The sequence below is a fragment of the Papilio polytes genome, unplaced genomic scaffold, assembly GCF_000836215.1.
Source record: "Papilio polytes unplaced genomic scaffold, Ppol_1.0 DF821122.1, whole genome shotgun sequence".
NCBI lineage: Eukaryota > Metazoa > Arthropoda > Insecta > Lepidoptera > Papilionidae > Papilio > Papilio polytes.
In genome coordinates, this window is record NW_013528082.1 from 404,922 (window position 1) to 423,808 (window position 18,887).

Here is an 18,887-nt window from a genome sequence, read left to right on the forward strand (position 1 = left end):
TAAAATGGTTTCATCAACATCATAAATGTTCATTAATACAGTCCGCTTCCGCTGTCTTTGTTTCAACAAAGCTATTATTTTTGGTTATTGTAAGTTAAGATTGGAAAATATTACTTGAAAAATCTATTTAAAGGTTAAATATAATCTCTATTACATTAAATACTTTAATTTTACTAATATTAATTACTATTGTTTAAATTGTAGGTTATAAAACAATAACATTAAAAAAAAAATTCAGAAATACTGGTTAAGTTAATGAGTTGTTAATGACTAGAAATATAATTAATCTGTATATTTCATAAGAATGTGCTTCGAATTTTATCCGATTAAACATTTCTAATTGTAAAGTAAACATCTGTTGATAACGAGGCCGCTGATAAAATCGCTTTTCTGTTTACAAACGCAGCCAGTTGGACGCATCGCGCGCGCCTTTCCGAACGTGTGCCGGGAAATAAACGTCAAAAAAAGTTAAAACGTCATAAAGCGCGCGAAAAATCGGAACTAGTGACGTGTGGTATTTTTTTTTCGTGTTGTGAAATAATGGGTCAATGACGTTCCCTTTTTCAGTTTGTAAATATAAATATAAAAATTGAGAAATCGTAGCGTTTTGTGGGAGATTGCCAATATTGTCTTGTGATTGCTGGATGGTAGATGAATTAGATTTTTAATTATTAGAATCTTTAGTAATTTTGTTAAAAATGATTTCCTATGCTCGATTTATCTGTCTTAAGAGGGCGTTTACTACAGAATGTAATAATAGATTTGAACTTACTTCATGTTGATCGGCTTGGAGTTAAAAACTGTTTCGTAGGAAGCATTTAATTAAGTAGATGGATGTGACTTAATAAATATTGATGGAAAATTTATATTGTAAAAGTGAGTTGCAGTGCTGAACGACATATCGTGTTCTCTTCTCTTACTGTGGCGTATTATTTCGTAGTATATTTAAGAATGCGAAATGTACAAGAGAATAATCAATATTCTTACAATTAAAACTGTTTTGTTATTTAATTTGGTAGACGTAATTCCTTTATGAGGCGATTTACTTTGTTCTTATTTCTGTTTATATTTTATCCAGATTAATTGCACTTTATACAAGTAAATCATTAAAACATCATTGGAATTAGTTTTAATGCCGTCATTAAATAGTGATTAAACACACGACAGTTAGCCGGCATTTTAATTAATTTGAAATACTTTAGTCCGCTTGATTAAGTTAATTTGTTTACGTCCACAATAGTTATATAAAAACAATAAACAAAGAACGAATATTCTGTAGGTTGAGTACTTATTTCGCGATTCTACAAATTTGGTACCAACTATGTTTTTTTAATTTGTAATTTAATGACAAAGTAAAGCAGAAAAATAACTACATTTTTTTAATATAGGCCTTATATGGATGTATCCTAACGTATTCTAGAGTTTATTTGTATTATCTGAGTAACTTGCGGTTACAGCGTTCTAAAATTCGCTTTCCGTATACTGAAATTTTACAACTAAGTATTTAAGGGTTCTTACTCACGCCTATTTTCCCAGTGTCGGCAAGTTTCGGACCCATCAGAGGTCCATCTTCAAGGCGAGTGTTATTGGGGTATTTAAATTATTCTTATAGATTAATTATGATGAATGGAACTATCACTCAGGTTCATAAAATATAGCTTGAATTGTTACTATTTAAGAATAAATTAATATCATTCTTGTAACTCATTATTTATCAAATGAAGTCGATTTATTCCGCTGTATAATTTTATAATAGCCGATATACTTATAATGCTTAAGGAAGTCTTTAGAACATTCTAAAACAGAATTGTATAATACACGCGTCGTAGTATTATGTCATCTTATGATGGGTGCATCTATGATTGAGCTTTGATTCCTACGTGCGTAGAAAATCGTAAAAGCGGAGTTAAACATAACCCCTGTACTAACACACACAAAGTAAAGGAAACCACATAATCATAATAACTACGAGTATTAATCGAAAGTTAAGATGTATGGATGAAACTGCTGAATGGATTTGTATGAAATTTCGCATAGTCGTAGAGGATAGTCCGGAAGAACACATAGGCGATTTGCTTCTGTTTTTTATTTAATTTCACGCGGTAGGAGTCCCGGGTAAAAGCTAGTGTCAAAATAAATGAAATCTCGCGTAAAGAAACTGTCTATTAAACGTTCTAAATCTTGTCGTTTTTATTCAATTTTTTAACGTTTGGTTCGCTTCGGTTACGTATCGCTTTCGCGCTTGTGTGTTACCGGCATTATCTACCCGCGGGTGAATGGCAGATCAATATAAAGAAAATTTAAAATTTAGATAACTATATATGTACGTATCTCAGAAATAAATAATTAATTAGAATCTGTTTGACTTAATTATGGTATGAGCGTCTTCCTGACCTGCCTAGCCTGTATCTTAATGTAAATCGAATTTAAGAAATAAGAAATTATATTTACACATGTCACTGTCTGATAATGTCATTAAGAGTGTGTGCACACCTTTGATTAAACTATAGCACAACTGTTTAGTCTCCTTTTCCTATGAGCATATATGGAGGTAGCATTACTCGATTTTTAGTTGTGCAACTGAACAGTTGAATTGGCTGCGAAACAATCGACAATCGCACAACAGATGTCCGATGGGTTAGTCAAAATGAGCGCCCGCTCTTATTATCTATTGATTTATTTTGGTTTCGCTTATTTAAAAGAAGTATTCTTTTTAGTCGTGTAACTTTGTCATGGACAATAACTTAATAGAGCACAGTGCAAGTTTACATTTAAATAAATACTATACCAGTTTTGTATAAATCAACCTTGAAGATACAGTAAGTCACTTGTATGGAGTCAACCACAACAATAGATTTCTTTGTATTTGTTAAACAAATAATAGCGGTGGATGTATTTATGGACGTTTTTTGTGTTTACGAACGTGACTAAAGTGCAATTCGTTTGTTATTAGATTCTGATGTCAGTAAACATTCTTTGTGGCTACTTAGTGCTTATCTTAGTTACGTTTTAGGTGTAGACAGTAAACAAATTAATACTAGGAAGAAAGTCGGCCTTTATCCAACGCCGAAATTAAATAAACAATGTAACGTCTCAAATAAGACGGCCATTAAGATTAGCGCATAGTTTTTAATAAATTAAGGTGACAAACGAGCAAGCGGCCACTGGAATTCGTCAAAATAGCAAAGTGACCGCTGCCTATAGACAACAGCATTTGTAGAAGTTTCCTACCATTAAATAAACAGAGGATTGGACGCATAGAAAGATGATGTTTTCTCCATCTATACATCCTTCACTGCGCCAAATCAACTGCCTCTTTCTTCGCTTGACGCTTGTCTTCTGTGTGGTCGTGGTATTGCACTGGGCGTGCCGGCCCTGCAGTGCTAAGATATTAACGCGGGCTTTACCACTATCAAGTCAATCTTTGTTACATTAGTATTGTTAGTCTAAATGTATACATCTTGTAGGTAGTTGAGAGTTACGTATACATTTTATTATAATTTTACGAGATAATTACGACTTGTTTACTCTAGACAATAGCTTGCGGTTTGATGTCAGTTTGAATGAAAATGTATGAATTAATGTTTGTGGGCGCGCGGTAATGTGGCTGTATTTATATTACAATAAGCATCGGAATGTGGAGCTGTGGTTAATCTGAAGAGGTTTTATTGATAACAAACAATAATGAGGAATTTTTAAATAAACAATCTCACAATTTATATCTATAATACAGATTTTATAAACTTTGTATCTGATTATTTTGGATCGTAAAGTAGCATAGACGTTAAATAGGTTTTTAAAAGTATAATGCAGGACAATAACCGAACAGGACTCAAGTTTTTGTTAATTTTATAAAAATCTTTTCATGTTACCATTTAATTACATTTTGAATAAATTACTGTCAAATATTTTAAATAACATTTATAGGTTAGAATGGACACGGTTCTGTATGACTAAATGAAAGATAACATTGAAAATTATACAACTAACGTGCGGTTACGCGGCGTCTGGATACTTAATTATATAAATAAAATATTAATCTATACTTCTATACTAAAATAATAAAGCGTAAACACACAATTCTTGTTGCCTAAGATGTCAGCAATCATAGCATATTTTTGAATAATTCTTTTTTTTAATAAAAAGCCTTACACTTACGTCTCGCTTTAGGCTATATATTTTCACGCCATTAAACTTAGCGGGTAAATATTTTGGACAAAAACCTTTATGTGGGAAAGAGACCATAAGTTGCTGCCAACATCAAGGAAGCAAGGTTGTCATGGTTTGTCATGTCATATCATTTTGATGAAATCGCACGGGAACAGCTACAATAGTATAAAGCGAGTTAATATTTCTACTGATGTCATAATGTAATCTTTCATATCTAAAAGATTTTAGAACATATTTGAAATTGATAAGTCATTCACCAAAATAATCCGATTATCATTTTATTTCGTAATCTATTTTATCAGATTTAGCATTAATTTGATGTGCGTATTAAATACGATTCAAGAATATACCTATTTTTAAATGTCTTACAAAAATGACCAATAAAACGCCATTTATTTGACAAAATGGAGTAAATCAGCCGAATATTCACGCTTTAACGTGCGATTTATAAAACAAGGTAAAATCTGTGTAACCAATCGTTATAAATAGCTGTAGACTGCAGGCAGCTGTATGAATAAAATGTGTACATTTGCACACAAGATGCATTGGGAATGCTTAGGGGCGTTAGCCTTTGCGAGACCGCAAATGTGCAATAGTATACGTACTCGTTGCATCGTACCATGTACTATAGTCTCCATATTTTATTAATAGAACGGGATAATCTCTATTCTAAACGCATACGAATATGCTAAAGAGTTAAAGGGTATTGCTAGTTTTTGTACATATTTAAAATCTTTCGACGCATTTTATTGCCTTTAAAGATAGTTAATTTAAAAAACATTAGTATATTTTTTATTTACTATTAATTATTTTAGTGGTTTAAATGTCTCTCTTCTCGTTGAGTTCATAGCCATGCTATAAGTCCTCAATTCAAGGCGCAGAGAGGTACATTTTATTGCAGTCTTACCTCGCGCCGGCAACTAGTTTAAGAAAATCGCTGTATACTAAATACCTACAGTATAGAAATCTATGCTTACTTTAACCGCCAATAGAGGCTTCTAGTAATACGCTACAAAATACTTTTGAAGACAATTATATTAATTAAGAGTAACTATTGTAGAAATCGTTTAAACGTACATTGAGTACGTAAAGAGCTTTTCTCTTTCACTCTATTATTAGAATTAAACGTTGTAATGATAAAAGTTTGACTAAATTCGGCCCAGTAGTTTTGCAGCCTTACAAATAATTTTTATTTTACAATTTTGGCTGTAAGCTTAAATACTATTATCCTAAATAATTCACTAAAAAAGTCTAGCAATCACATTGACAGTAGACATCACATCTGGTAATTTCAAATATTATCAAATTTCCAGTGTTTGCACAATAAAACTATTATGATAAGTGTATGAAGATGTCTAAATTTGTGAAGAGTGTAAAGAAGTGGAGTGGCGTGTCCAGGCCGAGCAGCCAGGAGCTGAACCGCAGCCAGTACTCGCTGGTGTCCTGCGGCGAGCTGACTGCGGAGGCCATTCAGCTGTGGCTCGGCTTACCTAAGAAGATCAAATATGACCCTGAGCTGGCACCCTTCAGACAACGATACGAAAAGGAATTCGGTAAGTTTCATATACATTTTAAATAGTACAAAAGCTAAATTAAAAAAGTTTTATCGTCATTCGCTCAAAAAGAACAAAGACATTTAAGTAGTCGAATCAAGTAATAAAAATAATTATAGACATTCCTGATATTTTCTTTCCATATTTTGCGTATTGTGGTTCATATGTTAAATACGCGAACTTAGAAATCAATCCACATTTTCTTTCTTTGTGATCCTTTGAAATGCGAAACAAAAAGACAATGTGAAAAAATTAAATATAAAAGATCTAAGCTACGTTATTTAATAATTGAATATTATAATCATACAAATACACATATGAACCAAAGGTATAAAGATTTATCAGAAAACAAATGACATACAAACAGTTTAAATTACTAAAAATGAAATATAATTTCCTTTCCAAGTAGTTGTTTAGTTTTCAAGATATTTGCCGGCGAGTGTACGATGTCATTCAGGTCTAGGCCGTTACGTCGTTAATCCGATCAATAAAATAATAATAGCTTTTTAATGTCAAACATTATCTTATCAACAGTAAGTGTCCCTTGCCCTCATAAATAATGTTAATGATTTAATTTTGTTATTAAGATTTCCTCATTTCACCTATACCCGTGTTATACAACGGCTGCGTGGTCTAAGCGTGGCCATATATCATGTACATATATGCTGTTGCTCACAAAACTCTAACAAACATCTGTTAAACTTTCGCATTCGTAATTTAAATAAATATAATATTAATTCTGATTACTTTATAATACTACGGGGAAATATATATATCGAATGACATATCGGTCGGTCTTCACAATCTGTCAATCCGGCTACAATAAAATTTGCCTGGTGCATAAAAAGTACCCATGAGACTTTGTTTACATTTTTTATTTCGCTTCGCCGACCTTGCATCATAAACATGTTTACGAACAACAAAACGCAATAAAAAGGCATTCTAATATTAGTACGTATTGTCAGCGAATATTTTTTGTTAACACCATTCCAAAATCTCAAATATAATAGTAAATAGGGTGTACATAAAAACTCAGGATAAGTACGGATTATTTTAAAACAATGAATAAATGATTTTGTCTTTAATTAGATTAAGATTTGACGTTATAATAACATGTTAAATTAGATTCAATTAAAGTTTATCAACATTGCCTATTGTTTCTCTGATGATGATGAACTAGGTATGGAAGATTCGAGAAACTTTCAAATGAAAAAGAAACTGAAAATATAAAAACGTCTACGGATGCAGCCGGGACGTCGGCCATTGCGTGGAACCGGATCGAACCGGTTTAAAATAGCATCGGCTCGTCTGCCAGTCCGCCATGCCACTTGGAATCGTGTCAAAAATGAAAAATACCAAGTCTCTTATGGATGCTTCGTGTGTCATGTGCGTCTGATTTGAAATTTCGTAATGTCCAAGGTTTCTTGGAGCTTTGTTTTGTTTACCAACTCGTAAAAATGTTTTTTTTTCAACGAACATGGATATTTTACTAAACTTTAGTTTTGTTACAAGATTGTCCTATTATATCATAGAAAATTAGTTGTTAATCGATAGAAAAATCGACAATCCCGATTAACTTAAGCCTATGTGTCTTTGAAGGAATATAAATCATATGATATCTTACGATTTGAAATCGCTTAAGCTGTAACTAGTTAACATTTGTTTGTTCAAGTCAAACTCATTCAGATATATTTTTACCTTCATAAGACAAGGTCTTGTAGAATAAATACTATTGAAGTTACTTTGTTTTTACTTTGGCAATTCCGTATTTGGACGCTGTGTTTTTCCACACAAATATATACAGACGAAATCGCGATAAGTTTTACACCGACCACTTAAACATCGTAGAGCTGAGATTTTCGGACATACCATAAAATACTATGCCTAAATATGCACAAACTACATCTAGTTAAACCCGATCAATAGATATGTTTTGAGATAACCTAAATTTATCTATAACTTACAATACTTTACACTTCAAAATCTGTCCTGTCGTTTAAACCGTAGGCGATAAGGGAAAGGATGTACAAACCCACGCTCATTCTTACTTCTTACTAATATTATAAACGTGAAAGTTTAGATGGATGGATGGATTGAGGGATGGATGTTTGTTAGAGTTTGTAGCTAAAACGGCTGAGCGGATCTCGATAAAATTTGGTATAAATGTAGAGGATAGTCTGGAAGAACACATAGGCTATTCACTTTTGTTTTTTCAAATTCCACGCGGACGAAGTCGCGGGCGAAAGCTAGTATTTACATAATTTAATAGCTACATACGCTGTCCCTTAGGCAGTTCGCTTGTGCATCTATACTGGCATTAGAAACTGGACTAAAAGAGGCGTCGAAGTTATCGAATTACCCAACCTCATATAAGGACTAAGCCCGGTACTGGGCATATTTATGCTGAGAGCCTTAAAGTTGTAAGTAAAACCTTGAAATGTCAAGGCCGGAGCCCTTTCTGGGTGTTATTTGTGCAGTATTTTAGTCGCCCACGTATGTTTTGGCAATGGGTATTCCTTTGTTAGTACATTTGTATGGTTTATTATCATGTTCGGTTTATTTAATTACGCAGTAAGTGCGTAAGTCAAAATATTTGACAATACCAAAAAACTATGTATGGATGTTTGTTAATCAATGTGATAATGAAACCTTTTTAGGATTGTATGAATTTTATGGAAGAAGGATAAAAAGAGTAATTGGTGTTAAGTGTTTCGGTATTTCCGAACGAAAACGATTTTATAAGTGGTTTTCAAGTGGCCTGTTTTTTGTTTTGTTACCTCAAAACTTTGATCTTGGTGAACAGATGTTTTTTCTGACGTGTTTATTTTTGCATAAATCCATCAAATACCTATCGAATATACAGTAATGTGAGCTTTCTCACGGAGATTTTCTAAGCAACCAATAAGAACGTTTCCAGTTTTCTCTTACAGTGTCATTAAAGCCATCTGTGAAGTATCGATTAAATTTGATACTTTGTGCTGTAAAAAAGGTAATAACCTGTAAATATAAAGCAATTTTTTCAAGTAGATTATACAAAATCTACTTGTAATATAAATAAATATAATTGATTAATTTGTTTATAACGATGTATTACTAATGATACTATAATAATAGCAGTTTTAAGTATGATACCAAAATATAATGTTTTTTAGTATAACATTTTGACAGTGGTAGTGCCCGCTTTAACATCTAAGCACGAATGGGCCGGCACGCCCGGTGTAATACCACGACCACACAGAAGACAGGCGTGAAATGGAAGCAATTCCGTGTTTCGTCTGATGAGTGTGGTGCCGGAGGCCTAATTTAAGTCCCTTTCTCTTTACCACCCTTTTCTTATAAGGAGAGGTTGGGAAGAGGAAGTGGATTTGACGGTGGAGGAGATGCATAGGAAGTGGGAATATCCTCTTTATGTGCGTCTCCTCCTCCGTCGTATAAGGGTAGGCAACGCATCTGCAATTGCGGATGTCTATGGGCAGCGGTCGCTTCGCCATTTTGGCGGTTTCAGGTGGCCACTTGCTCGTTTGCCACCTTATGTTATAAAAAAAAAAAAAAAAAACATTAATGCATTTATAATTTTTACTATATATTTAGCTTTATTGCTTACTAGTTTTCGCCTGCGACTCTGTCCGTGTGGAATTAAAAAAACCAAAAGTGACTAGCCTATGTGTTCTTCCAGACTATCATCTATATCTGTACCAAATGTCATCAAAATCTATTCAGCCGTTTAGGCTACAAACTCTAACAAACATCCATCCATCCATCTAAACTTTCGCATTTATAATGTTAGTAAGATTATAAAAATATATTTATCGGATAAACTTATAAACCCTTGGAACTTTTTAATTTTAACATACATAAACAATGTATAGTGTACCTAATAAAGCAAATATCTATACACGTGTTTGGTTCTATCTCAAAGCGAGCAGTCAAGATGTAATTACGTTGTAATCAGGAATAATATTAACACAATAAATTACATATACGTAGGTCTGTTTATAATTGTATATGATTCATGTATAGTTTTGAAATTTATTTTAAACCAGCTGTCGCCTGCGACTCCGTCCGCGTGGAATTAAAAAAAAAACGAAAATGAGTAGCCTATGTGTTCTTCCAGACTATCCTCTACGTCTGTGCCAAATTTCATCGAAATCTGTTCAGCCGTTCAGGCTACAAACTCCAACAAACATCCATCTATCCATCCATCCATCCATCCATCTAAACTTTCGCATTTATAATATTAAGTATCCATATATCCATCCATCCATCCATCCATCCATCCATCCATCCATCCATCCATCCATCTAAACTTTCGCATTTATAACATAAGTAAGATCAGTAAGAAGTAGGATTAGTAAGATATCTTTTATCCGTGACTTAGTTCGCGCGGAATTTAAAAAATACTATGTAGCTAATGTGTTCTTCCAGATTATGTTCTACATTTGTGCTAAATGAGCTATCGCTCGCAAATTTCGTTAGCGCAAATTTGGACAACCCGTTGCGCCATTTTGACTGCGAGGAATTAAAACAAGTAGCCTATAATATGCCTATCCTATGTCAGCTACCCTCCAGTAAAAGTCCCGTCGAAATCGGCCCAGCCGTTTCGGATATTACCCGGAACAAACGCGGCTTACGATCAGACAGACAAAATCTTTTTAAATGTGATCTTCGTTATCAGCAACGCAAATACATCATCCTCCCGAAATCTGAAATTTTTCTTTTGATATTACAAACAGACACTCCAATATTATTGTTATATGTTGGTATAGATTTTAACGAGATCCGATAAGCGGTTTTGGAGATACATAGTTAGTAACAAACATCCATCTAAACTTTATTCGTTACTACGCTTTAAATTTACACGATCAATTCGTAGAAATATGAAATTTTGTGATCAATACTTTGTATGTAAATGGTCTTTGTTAAGTTTGTGTGACTGTTAAAATTGTAAATTTTACTATCTCGTGACTTTTCTGTAATTTCGCTCTTGAGTTTTATTGCCGTCGTAAAATAAATGGAACCAGTTTTTTATATTAAAGGAAAACGAAAATTAATTTATGTTTTACTTTTCAAGGAAACAAAGTAATATAAAAACTTAAAGTTATTTTCTAATTAATGCGAAATGTTAAATTTGTTTCGAATGATTTGCGTAGTTTTCGCTTTAAATATTAAAAGAATACCATTCTAAAAACATGATCAAGGCAATTCATAGACTAGTTTTTAATTGTAATACTAGAATCTGAACGACAGAAGGGATTGAGAAAGAAAAAGATAGATTATAGACTGGAATATCGGAATATATATTAACTTTCTTTATTTTTCACAGGTAACCTAGAGAACATCCCGTTGTCTTCCAACCAGTCATCCAATGGCTCCGCGCCTGAGACGAAGCGTCTGCCCCTCGTGAAGTCCGCGCCGCACCTCAACAATAACAATATCAAAACTCTATCAGCCAATGATGTTGGTGTTAATATTAAAGACCCTGAAAAAGCTAATAATTTCGGCAAACATGACGAAAAGTAAGTAACAATCTCTTTATTTGATAACTTTATCGAAAAAGGAATTTTTAGTGACCATTTATTTTGGAAAGTGACCACTCTTTTTGAATGGAAACGAAGAGAAAAATAATTTCCCTCAACTAGATTCAAATGGAAAATTCCTCTAATTCCTGCAAGCTTACTTTGCCAACACTAATATTCATTCCTGTTTTTAGGGAGGAGAAGGCACAAACACGAAAGCAACCAACGAAGGTAAGGTCGTCTTTTTATTTGGTAGCAAAAGTACACGAATTTTCACCTCATGTTTATTTGTCTCTAAAAGTATCGATAAGTACCAAGAGCTTTACTTTACAATATTTTCCCGCTAAAACACACTAAAAGGCGAAGTAGAACAATGTAGTCTACTATTTGATAATAGAGATTATTTTTGTTTGTATAAGATTATCGGCCTTGATATGTGTTTTACTGTGGACAATCTCAGCACTAATCTGAACTGATCATGCAATAGGGTCATTAGCCAAAGGGTCACACTACCTGCGTCAAGGTCGCCTTGTACCTTAGAAGGGCATGAGTACAATCACAAATATGTTTAGATTTCAAGTAGCACATTTTGTGATGTTTTAAATTTCAAATAACAGCCAATTAAGGACTTAGAAGGATACAAGTTTGGAATCCTTTGTATGAAAATCAGATGAGCTATTTAGGACTATTGGAGGTCATACTGATGTACTAACGGAGTCCCATTTCTGATAGCAATAAGCTAACAGAAGGCACTATCTACGATGTTGTTGAAATTCAAAGTGTCCCCTCCCCTTCTAGATGTCCAAGGCAAGGCACTACGTGAAGATGATGCTGCTAATCGCCGCCTGGATCTTCTTCACAATTGTGTTCATGCTGTACAATGAAAAAGAGGAAATCAAAAGAAACACATTTGTAGGTCCTGGAGAAATCAAAGGTGAGATTATAGAAAAAGTTGTTTATTGCAATTTCACTGTTGCTTAAAGGTCTGTTATTGTACAATTTCAAATGCAGTTCAGCAAAGTTTTCCGTTAGTACAGTGTTATGCACACAAAGTGTTAGCAAATTTTTCGATCAAAGATACTATAGTTTCCATAACTCGGTCATTTATTTATGATTTAATTTTACACGTGCTGTGGACAATTCGCACACAGCTAAATACTGAACACAACCGGTTTTGTATAATAGCTACTATGATGTGAATAATGCATGAATGGGTCTTTCATTCTGCATGTTAACTGTTAATGCATCAAGTTAACAAGTATTGACTTGTTATTCTTTATTCAATTTAAGAATGGAATCTTTTACTTTTATGTTTTGTTCAATTGGAAATAAATTAACGTTGGTATATGTATGTTATCGATGTATTTAATTGTGCACATTACGTTAGTTATTTGAACTTAATGCACTTTTAGTCTTAACTAGCGTTCTACTTCGTTATCAAAGAATTGCAGATTTAGATAACTTCTTTAGTGGTCTTAAGAACATGACAGGTAAAATTTCAACCACGAAAGAAAATGCATAAGTCCTCGTTTCGAAGGAACCGTATGAAAAAAATGAACATAAGCGTTCTTTTGTTTTAGATTATTTTTTCAACGCATCTGATATGGAGAATCTATCGGTGCTGGTAAAATTATCTGGTCCATTTCTACCGGAGCACATGGAGAAACATTTGAACTCTACTGAACTTGAGACCGCGGAGAAGATGACTGTGTGGCTAGAGAGATGGACGGCGAGTGATGGGCCTCCTGCTATGTCAAAGAATAAAGAAGTAACGGTAACTTGATTCTATACCTTTATGTATATTTACTAAATATTTACCAAAGAAGACAGACTGTAAAAAAAAAGTAGAGTAACAAGTACAACGAATTACCTATAAAGAGATTGTTAATATTAACCAAAAAGCAGTCATCGAAACGTAGTTTTCAATAGTATATGTATCCATTGATTTCAGGCATCCGACAAATGGTCTGTTTTACTACAAGAAGATAGATATCTAGACTTCAGTCAAGGGGAGCGTCGTACATCAACAATTGTGTTAGGAAAGAATACTCCAAGTTCTAATTCCACGTCCGTTCACACTATACGAATGCAGACCACGTCTAAGCAAACGATACCTCTGACTGTTAGCTACACGGTAAATCCGATAGATGTCGCCAGTGGGGTCACCTACGCCTGTCTGCTGCTCTGCAGTTTGTACGTGCTCATCATATTTGAGGTTAGTTGTATGACAAAACAGATCGCAATAACGTCGACGCGGAATTAAAAAAAACAATGTGTTACCTATGTGTTCTTCCAAACTATGTTCTACATCTATGCCATGTTTTAGCGATATCGGTGAAGCCGTTTTGAAGATCTATCCATCTTAACTTTCGTATTTTAATATTAGCTAAGTTATGATACATAAAACAAAATTTAGACCATTCTAGTTTTGTTTTATTGTCAAGTCTGTTTCTATTTAAATAAGATTGTTGTTTGAATGCATATTTTACAAGGGTAAAATATTTTGTTATTCTTCTGTTATCATGAGTTATGTGTGTTTATGTTTTGTTTCCGTTTTGATAGTGTCAGGAGAAATGTATGTTTGTTTATTTTATGTTTAAATGTTTAGTTTGATTACTCTGTAGGATGACGAAAGGGCTTTGGGGTTTGTTTCTCGGGTTCATTACTGCAAGAAAGTTTCTAAATTTTTGTCAGTTATTAAATTCGATAGTTTCCTAACACACACAAGCTTCATACAAATATAAAAACAATCGATAAATTCGAAGTGAAACCAATATTCAAAGTACATTTCAAAAGAAATTTCTTTACCGAATGTTTATGGAAAACTGACATCAATGTTAAATAAATCCTGTTTAAAAATCACAACGAGAATTGCATTCTTTTATTATACTTGTAAATATAAAATGACGACCTTTGCACTCGAAACTTAGTTACACTGAGAGTCCACAGCTGTGTTTGTTCTGCATATCATGACCTAAATACATTGCGATAAAACTACAAAAATGTAATCAATCTCCTCATAATATTGTTATACCAACATTATAACATTGTTGTCAGTTTTAGTTTCGTAATTTTTATCACATATCACCAGTATGCAGTTTGTTTGTAAACATTTAATACGCATTAACAAGTTAACCTTCGGATTTAATCTATCAAACTTCGGAATGTTACTAACGAAATTAAAATATAATCTAGTCCTCATTGTTTAATTTGAATATAAACATTAGTTACAGAGTTTATTAGAGGTTTCCATCACTTTCCACAAATAAAGATATAACAACTATCTGATAATATCAAACTAACCAATTATTTACTAACTAGCTTTCGCCCGCGACTCCGTCCGCATGGAATTTAAAAAAAAGACAAAAGTTAGTAGCCTATGTGTTCTTCCAGACTATGCTCTAAACCTGTGCCAAATTTCATGGAGATCCGTTCAGCCGTTTAGGCTACAAACGCTAACAAACATCCATCTATCTAAACTTTCGCATTTATAATATTAGTAAGACTAGTTAGATTAGTAAGATGATATAATGTGTTCTGTCAGCTAAACAATTTTGACGTTTTTAAAGAAAAATCGATTAACTCGGCTTAAATCAGCTTTATTTTTGAGCGTTTAATTAATTCGCTGTATTAGTGACATTTTACGAAGGTTTCTTTGTTTTAGATAATAAACCGCACAATGGCGGCCATCATCGTGTCGTCAAGCTCTCTGGCGGTGCTGGCGCTGGTGGGGGAGCGGCCCTCCGTGCCAGAGCTGATCTCCTGGCTGGATGTGGAGACGCTGCTGCTGCTCTTCAGCATGATGCTGCTTGTCGCCATCACTGCTGAGACCGGCATATTTGATTTCCTTGCTGTGTTCACGTTTGAAGTAAGATTAAATGAATGTGTTATCATCTTGGAATTACAGGGTTTTTATAAGGAAATGTTAACTCAGACTTCTGCTCACATTTAGTGGAATATGTAATAAACTTTTATGTTATTTTGTGCTTCAACGTTATTTTATTTAAGCTTTAATCTATCGTTTGCTGTACATGTAGGTGACGAGAGGCAAGTTATGGCCGTTGATATCGCTGCTCTGCGCCATCACGGGCCTGCTTTCCACTTTCCTCGACAACGTCACCACCGTCCTCCTTATGACACCAGTCACCATCAGGTAAGCTTCATCCATGTTCAAATTTAGTACAAGGATTGAATACCACTTAGTCTTTATAACTTTTACTTAGTGAGATTTTTATACTAATTTCAGGTTATGTGAAGTGATGAACTTAGACCCGATCCCTATCTTGATGTCGATGGTGCTGTTCAGCAACATCGGAGGCACGGCCACGCCCGTCGGGGATCCCCCCAACGTAATCATCGCCTCCAACAAAGCTGTTGTACAATCTGTAAGTCTAATCTTCTACTGTGCAAGTGAAACCATTTTATGACCAATTTATTTACAAATGCTAATGTTTAAATTTAAGAAAACGACACAAAGAGGTCTCTTATTTAAGAAATTGTTTGTATCAAGGTATGTTTATTTTAATTTTAACTTTCCTAGGGTATAAACTTCACGAACTTCACGCTGCACATGACGCTGGGCATAGTGCTGGTGTGTGTGCAGACGTACTTCCAGCTGCGCTACATCTACAGGGACACCAGCAAGTTGCGGCTCAACGTGCCCAGGGATATACAAGGTTAGTCATTATCCTCTTTTTATTTATACCTCTATGAAGGTAACTTCATCTCGATATTTGATTTGTTTACTTGGACTATATACTACGCGCATTAACTTTTCTAAATGTGTTCTAGATCTTCGTCACCAGATATCGATCTGGCGTCGTGCGATCGAATCCCTGCCGCATTTGAGCCAGGACCAGCAGGTGGTGCGGGAGAGGCTGGAGAGGAAGGTCGCCAAGCTGAACCTTAAGCTGACCGCGCTGGAAAAGGAGAGCATCAAAAGGGTGTTCCCAAAGGAGACTTTCCAGAGTACACTAGTGGAGTTGAAAGAGAAGGTAGAAGATGGTTTAGATTTATTCGTGTATTAAAGAAAATAATTGTTAATAGATTAGTAATAAAATGTTTTGTAGTTACTAATTCACCTAGAAATGTATTAAAATGAAATACGTCATGTTTCAGTACAAGATCCGTGACAAGGCGCTCCTCATCAAAGCCTCGATTGCGATCAGTTTTGTTGTGATCGTCTTCTTTCTGCACTCCATACCTGAGCTCAGTAAGTCATCGTTTTTCTTTATTACCTGTATAAATGACCACATTGGGGGTATCCGCCTCGCCTTCAGTTCACGTTCATCATCATCATCAGCTCACTATACGTCCCCACCGAGGGGCTCGGAGCCTACCCTAAAGTTAGGGTGACTAGGCCATAGTCAACCACGCGTCAAGAGCGTCGGTGGCTCAGTGGTTTAAGCACTTGACTTGTAATCTACAGGTCTTGGGTTCGAATCCTGCCGCCATGTACCAATGTGATTTTCAATTTTTCGAAAATTCATATGTACATAATTTACCTGACGTTCTTACGGTGAAGGAAAACATCGTGATGCAACCTGCACATATCCGCGAAGAAATTCAAAGATATGTGTGAAGTCAACCAACCCGCACTTGGCCAGTTCACGTTAGTTTCTGTAAATCATTTTGAATGGTCTAACCAATTGACTTCACTATAATGATGTATTATCCTACCAGACCGCGTGTCCCTGGGCTGGACGGCGCTGCTCGGCGCCATCCTGCTGCTGACGCTGGCAGACCGCGAGGACTTGGAGCCGATACTGCATCGTGTGGAGTGGTCCACGCTGCTGTTCTTCGCTTCCTTATTCGTCTTGATGGAGGTGATTAGTCTTTGCTATATTTAGAAGAATTCAACGTTTTCTTTAAATATTATTCACTTCATTGTTTACTTTATTGTTCTTTGTATATTTTTCTTGCAGGCGTTATCGAAGCTAGGTCTAATAGAATTTATCGGCAGTCTCACAGAATCAATTATTCTCAAAGTGGATGAAAGTGCCAGATTGGCTGTAGCACTTTTGTTGATGTTATGGGTAAGGTTAATTATTTGCTGGAATTTTTCATGGATTTGACTTTTTGAAATCCATTAAAATAATTACTCAACCCAGGTGTCAGGGGTGACGTCGGCGTTTGTCGACAACATCCCGCTGACTACGATGATGGTGCGCGTCGTCACCACACTGGGGTCTAACCCCCAGTTGGGACTGCCTATGGCACCTTTGATTTGGGCCCTGTCATTCGGAGCCTGTTTGGGAGGTAAGTAAGATTGTCAGACATGTTCTGTGTACGTGCGATGTTGAGGTCTGTGTGGAAGACGTAAGGTCCGTGTTGGTCGCAGGCAACGGCACTCTGATCGGCGCGAGCGCCAACGTGGTGTGCGCCGGCGTGGCGGAGCAGCACGGCTACCGCTTCTCCTTCCTGCACTTCTTCCGCGTCGGCTTCCCCGTCATGATCGGCCACCTCTTCGTCGCCTCGCTCTACCTCCTCCTCTGCCACTGCGTCTTCACCTGGCACTAGCATTACAAACAAGATAAATTAAGTATCCTGCGTAACATTTGTATTTTCTGAAGTGACCACCCTCACCCTTTGATGTGTTTAGGAATACACAATCTTTTTCGGAACTCTAATTTTTTACACGTGAATTCCGTTGTCGGAATTTTTTATATCAAAACATCCCGCCTTCTCAATTATATCGAACAAGTGAGTCAAAATGTTATGTAACATTGTTTCGACAGTGTAAACCCACGGTTATGTTGTAGTATAAAACAATCGTCAACATTTGTCTGCTACAGTTTGAAACTGTTCTGTTATGGCTAAAGAACGGTTATGTCATATTTTAAATTAATGATTTACTTATTAATATTTATTTCTATATGTTAATTCGTTGTTATATCGTATACGGTTAAAGTATCTTAGTATGTAATACTATTTGATAAAATATTAAAGTACAAAATAAGAAATGTGTTGAAAACTGTGATAATTTTGTTATTTTGGTACTTAACAAACGCACGTTGAAAACTTTAACAATTTTTGAATAAGAAAACGAATAATATTTTAATATTATATTTATTACTTCTTAAATATATAAAATTCTAAAACTCACTTTTTCATATAAAGTATAGAACTTAAATTTGAACATTTGTTGTGATGAATGTTGACAAGTAAAATGTCCTTGCTACTTTCTGAACAGTTCTACTTTTTTGGTAGCTTTTTATTTCTAGATTACATTTTTTCCCTTAAACTGTTTTACATTCACAATTTTATTTATAATTTTGTGTTATTTCATTTTAGTTTTCAACGTGCGTGTTGGAACGGCAATTGCTTATAACTAACTGTTAATAAATATGAAAGTACTGTCACTCTTGAAGAAATTATTGAACTATGAAGAATGATTTCAATATATGGAAGGCCCTAGTAGTTAATGTTTTTGACCAAATTATTTTAACATGTTTAGGCAATTGCCGTTTCTTTATTCTATTTTAATAAATTTAGTGAGATCGTAGTAACAGTATTTTATAGTAATTTTTTTTTAAGATTTAGATGTTTTATTTTGATTTCTATATAATTATATGTTTGTTTATTATAATAGTTATAAATGAATAATTTGAACAAAATAGTTAGGGGCAAGCGATTACTTAGATTATAA

At 34.6% G+C, this 18,887-nt stretch overlaps 1 protein-coding gene across 6 annotated transcripts; it reads left to right on the plus strand.

Annotated features, from left to right (window-relative positions):
• The first annotated feature begins 399 nt into the window (after positions 1-399).
• Positions 400-18,294, plus strand: LOC106109612 (P protein-like). Of its 6 annotated transcripts, none has more exons than XM_013291185.1 (17): positions 400-570; positions 5,484-5,723; positions 11,047-11,239; positions 11,434-11,470; positions 12,038-12,173; positions 12,820-13,013; positions 13,191-13,454; positions 14,904-15,107; positions 15,277-15,392; positions 15,486-15,624; positions 15,780-15,915; positions 16,031-16,233; positions 16,358-16,451; positions 16,922-17,064; positions 17,164-17,274; positions 17,350-17,497; positions 17,580-18,294. In XM_013291185.1, exons 2-17 carry the CDS (start codon positions 5,516-5,518, stop codon positions 17,756-17,758), a joined length of 2,505 nt encoding a protein of 834 aa, XP_013146639.1. In that variant the 5' UTR covers positions 400-570; positions 5,484-5,515; the 3' UTR covers positions 17,759-18,294. The 6 variants fall into 6 exon arrangements, with proteins under 6 accessions (XP_013146639.1, XP_013146641.1, XP_013146640.1 ...); XM_013291187.1 differs by having other exon boundaries at positions 400-566; XM_013291186.1 differs by having other exon boundaries at positions 400-544.
• The last annotated feature ends 593 nt before the right edge of the window (positions 18,295-18,887 follow it).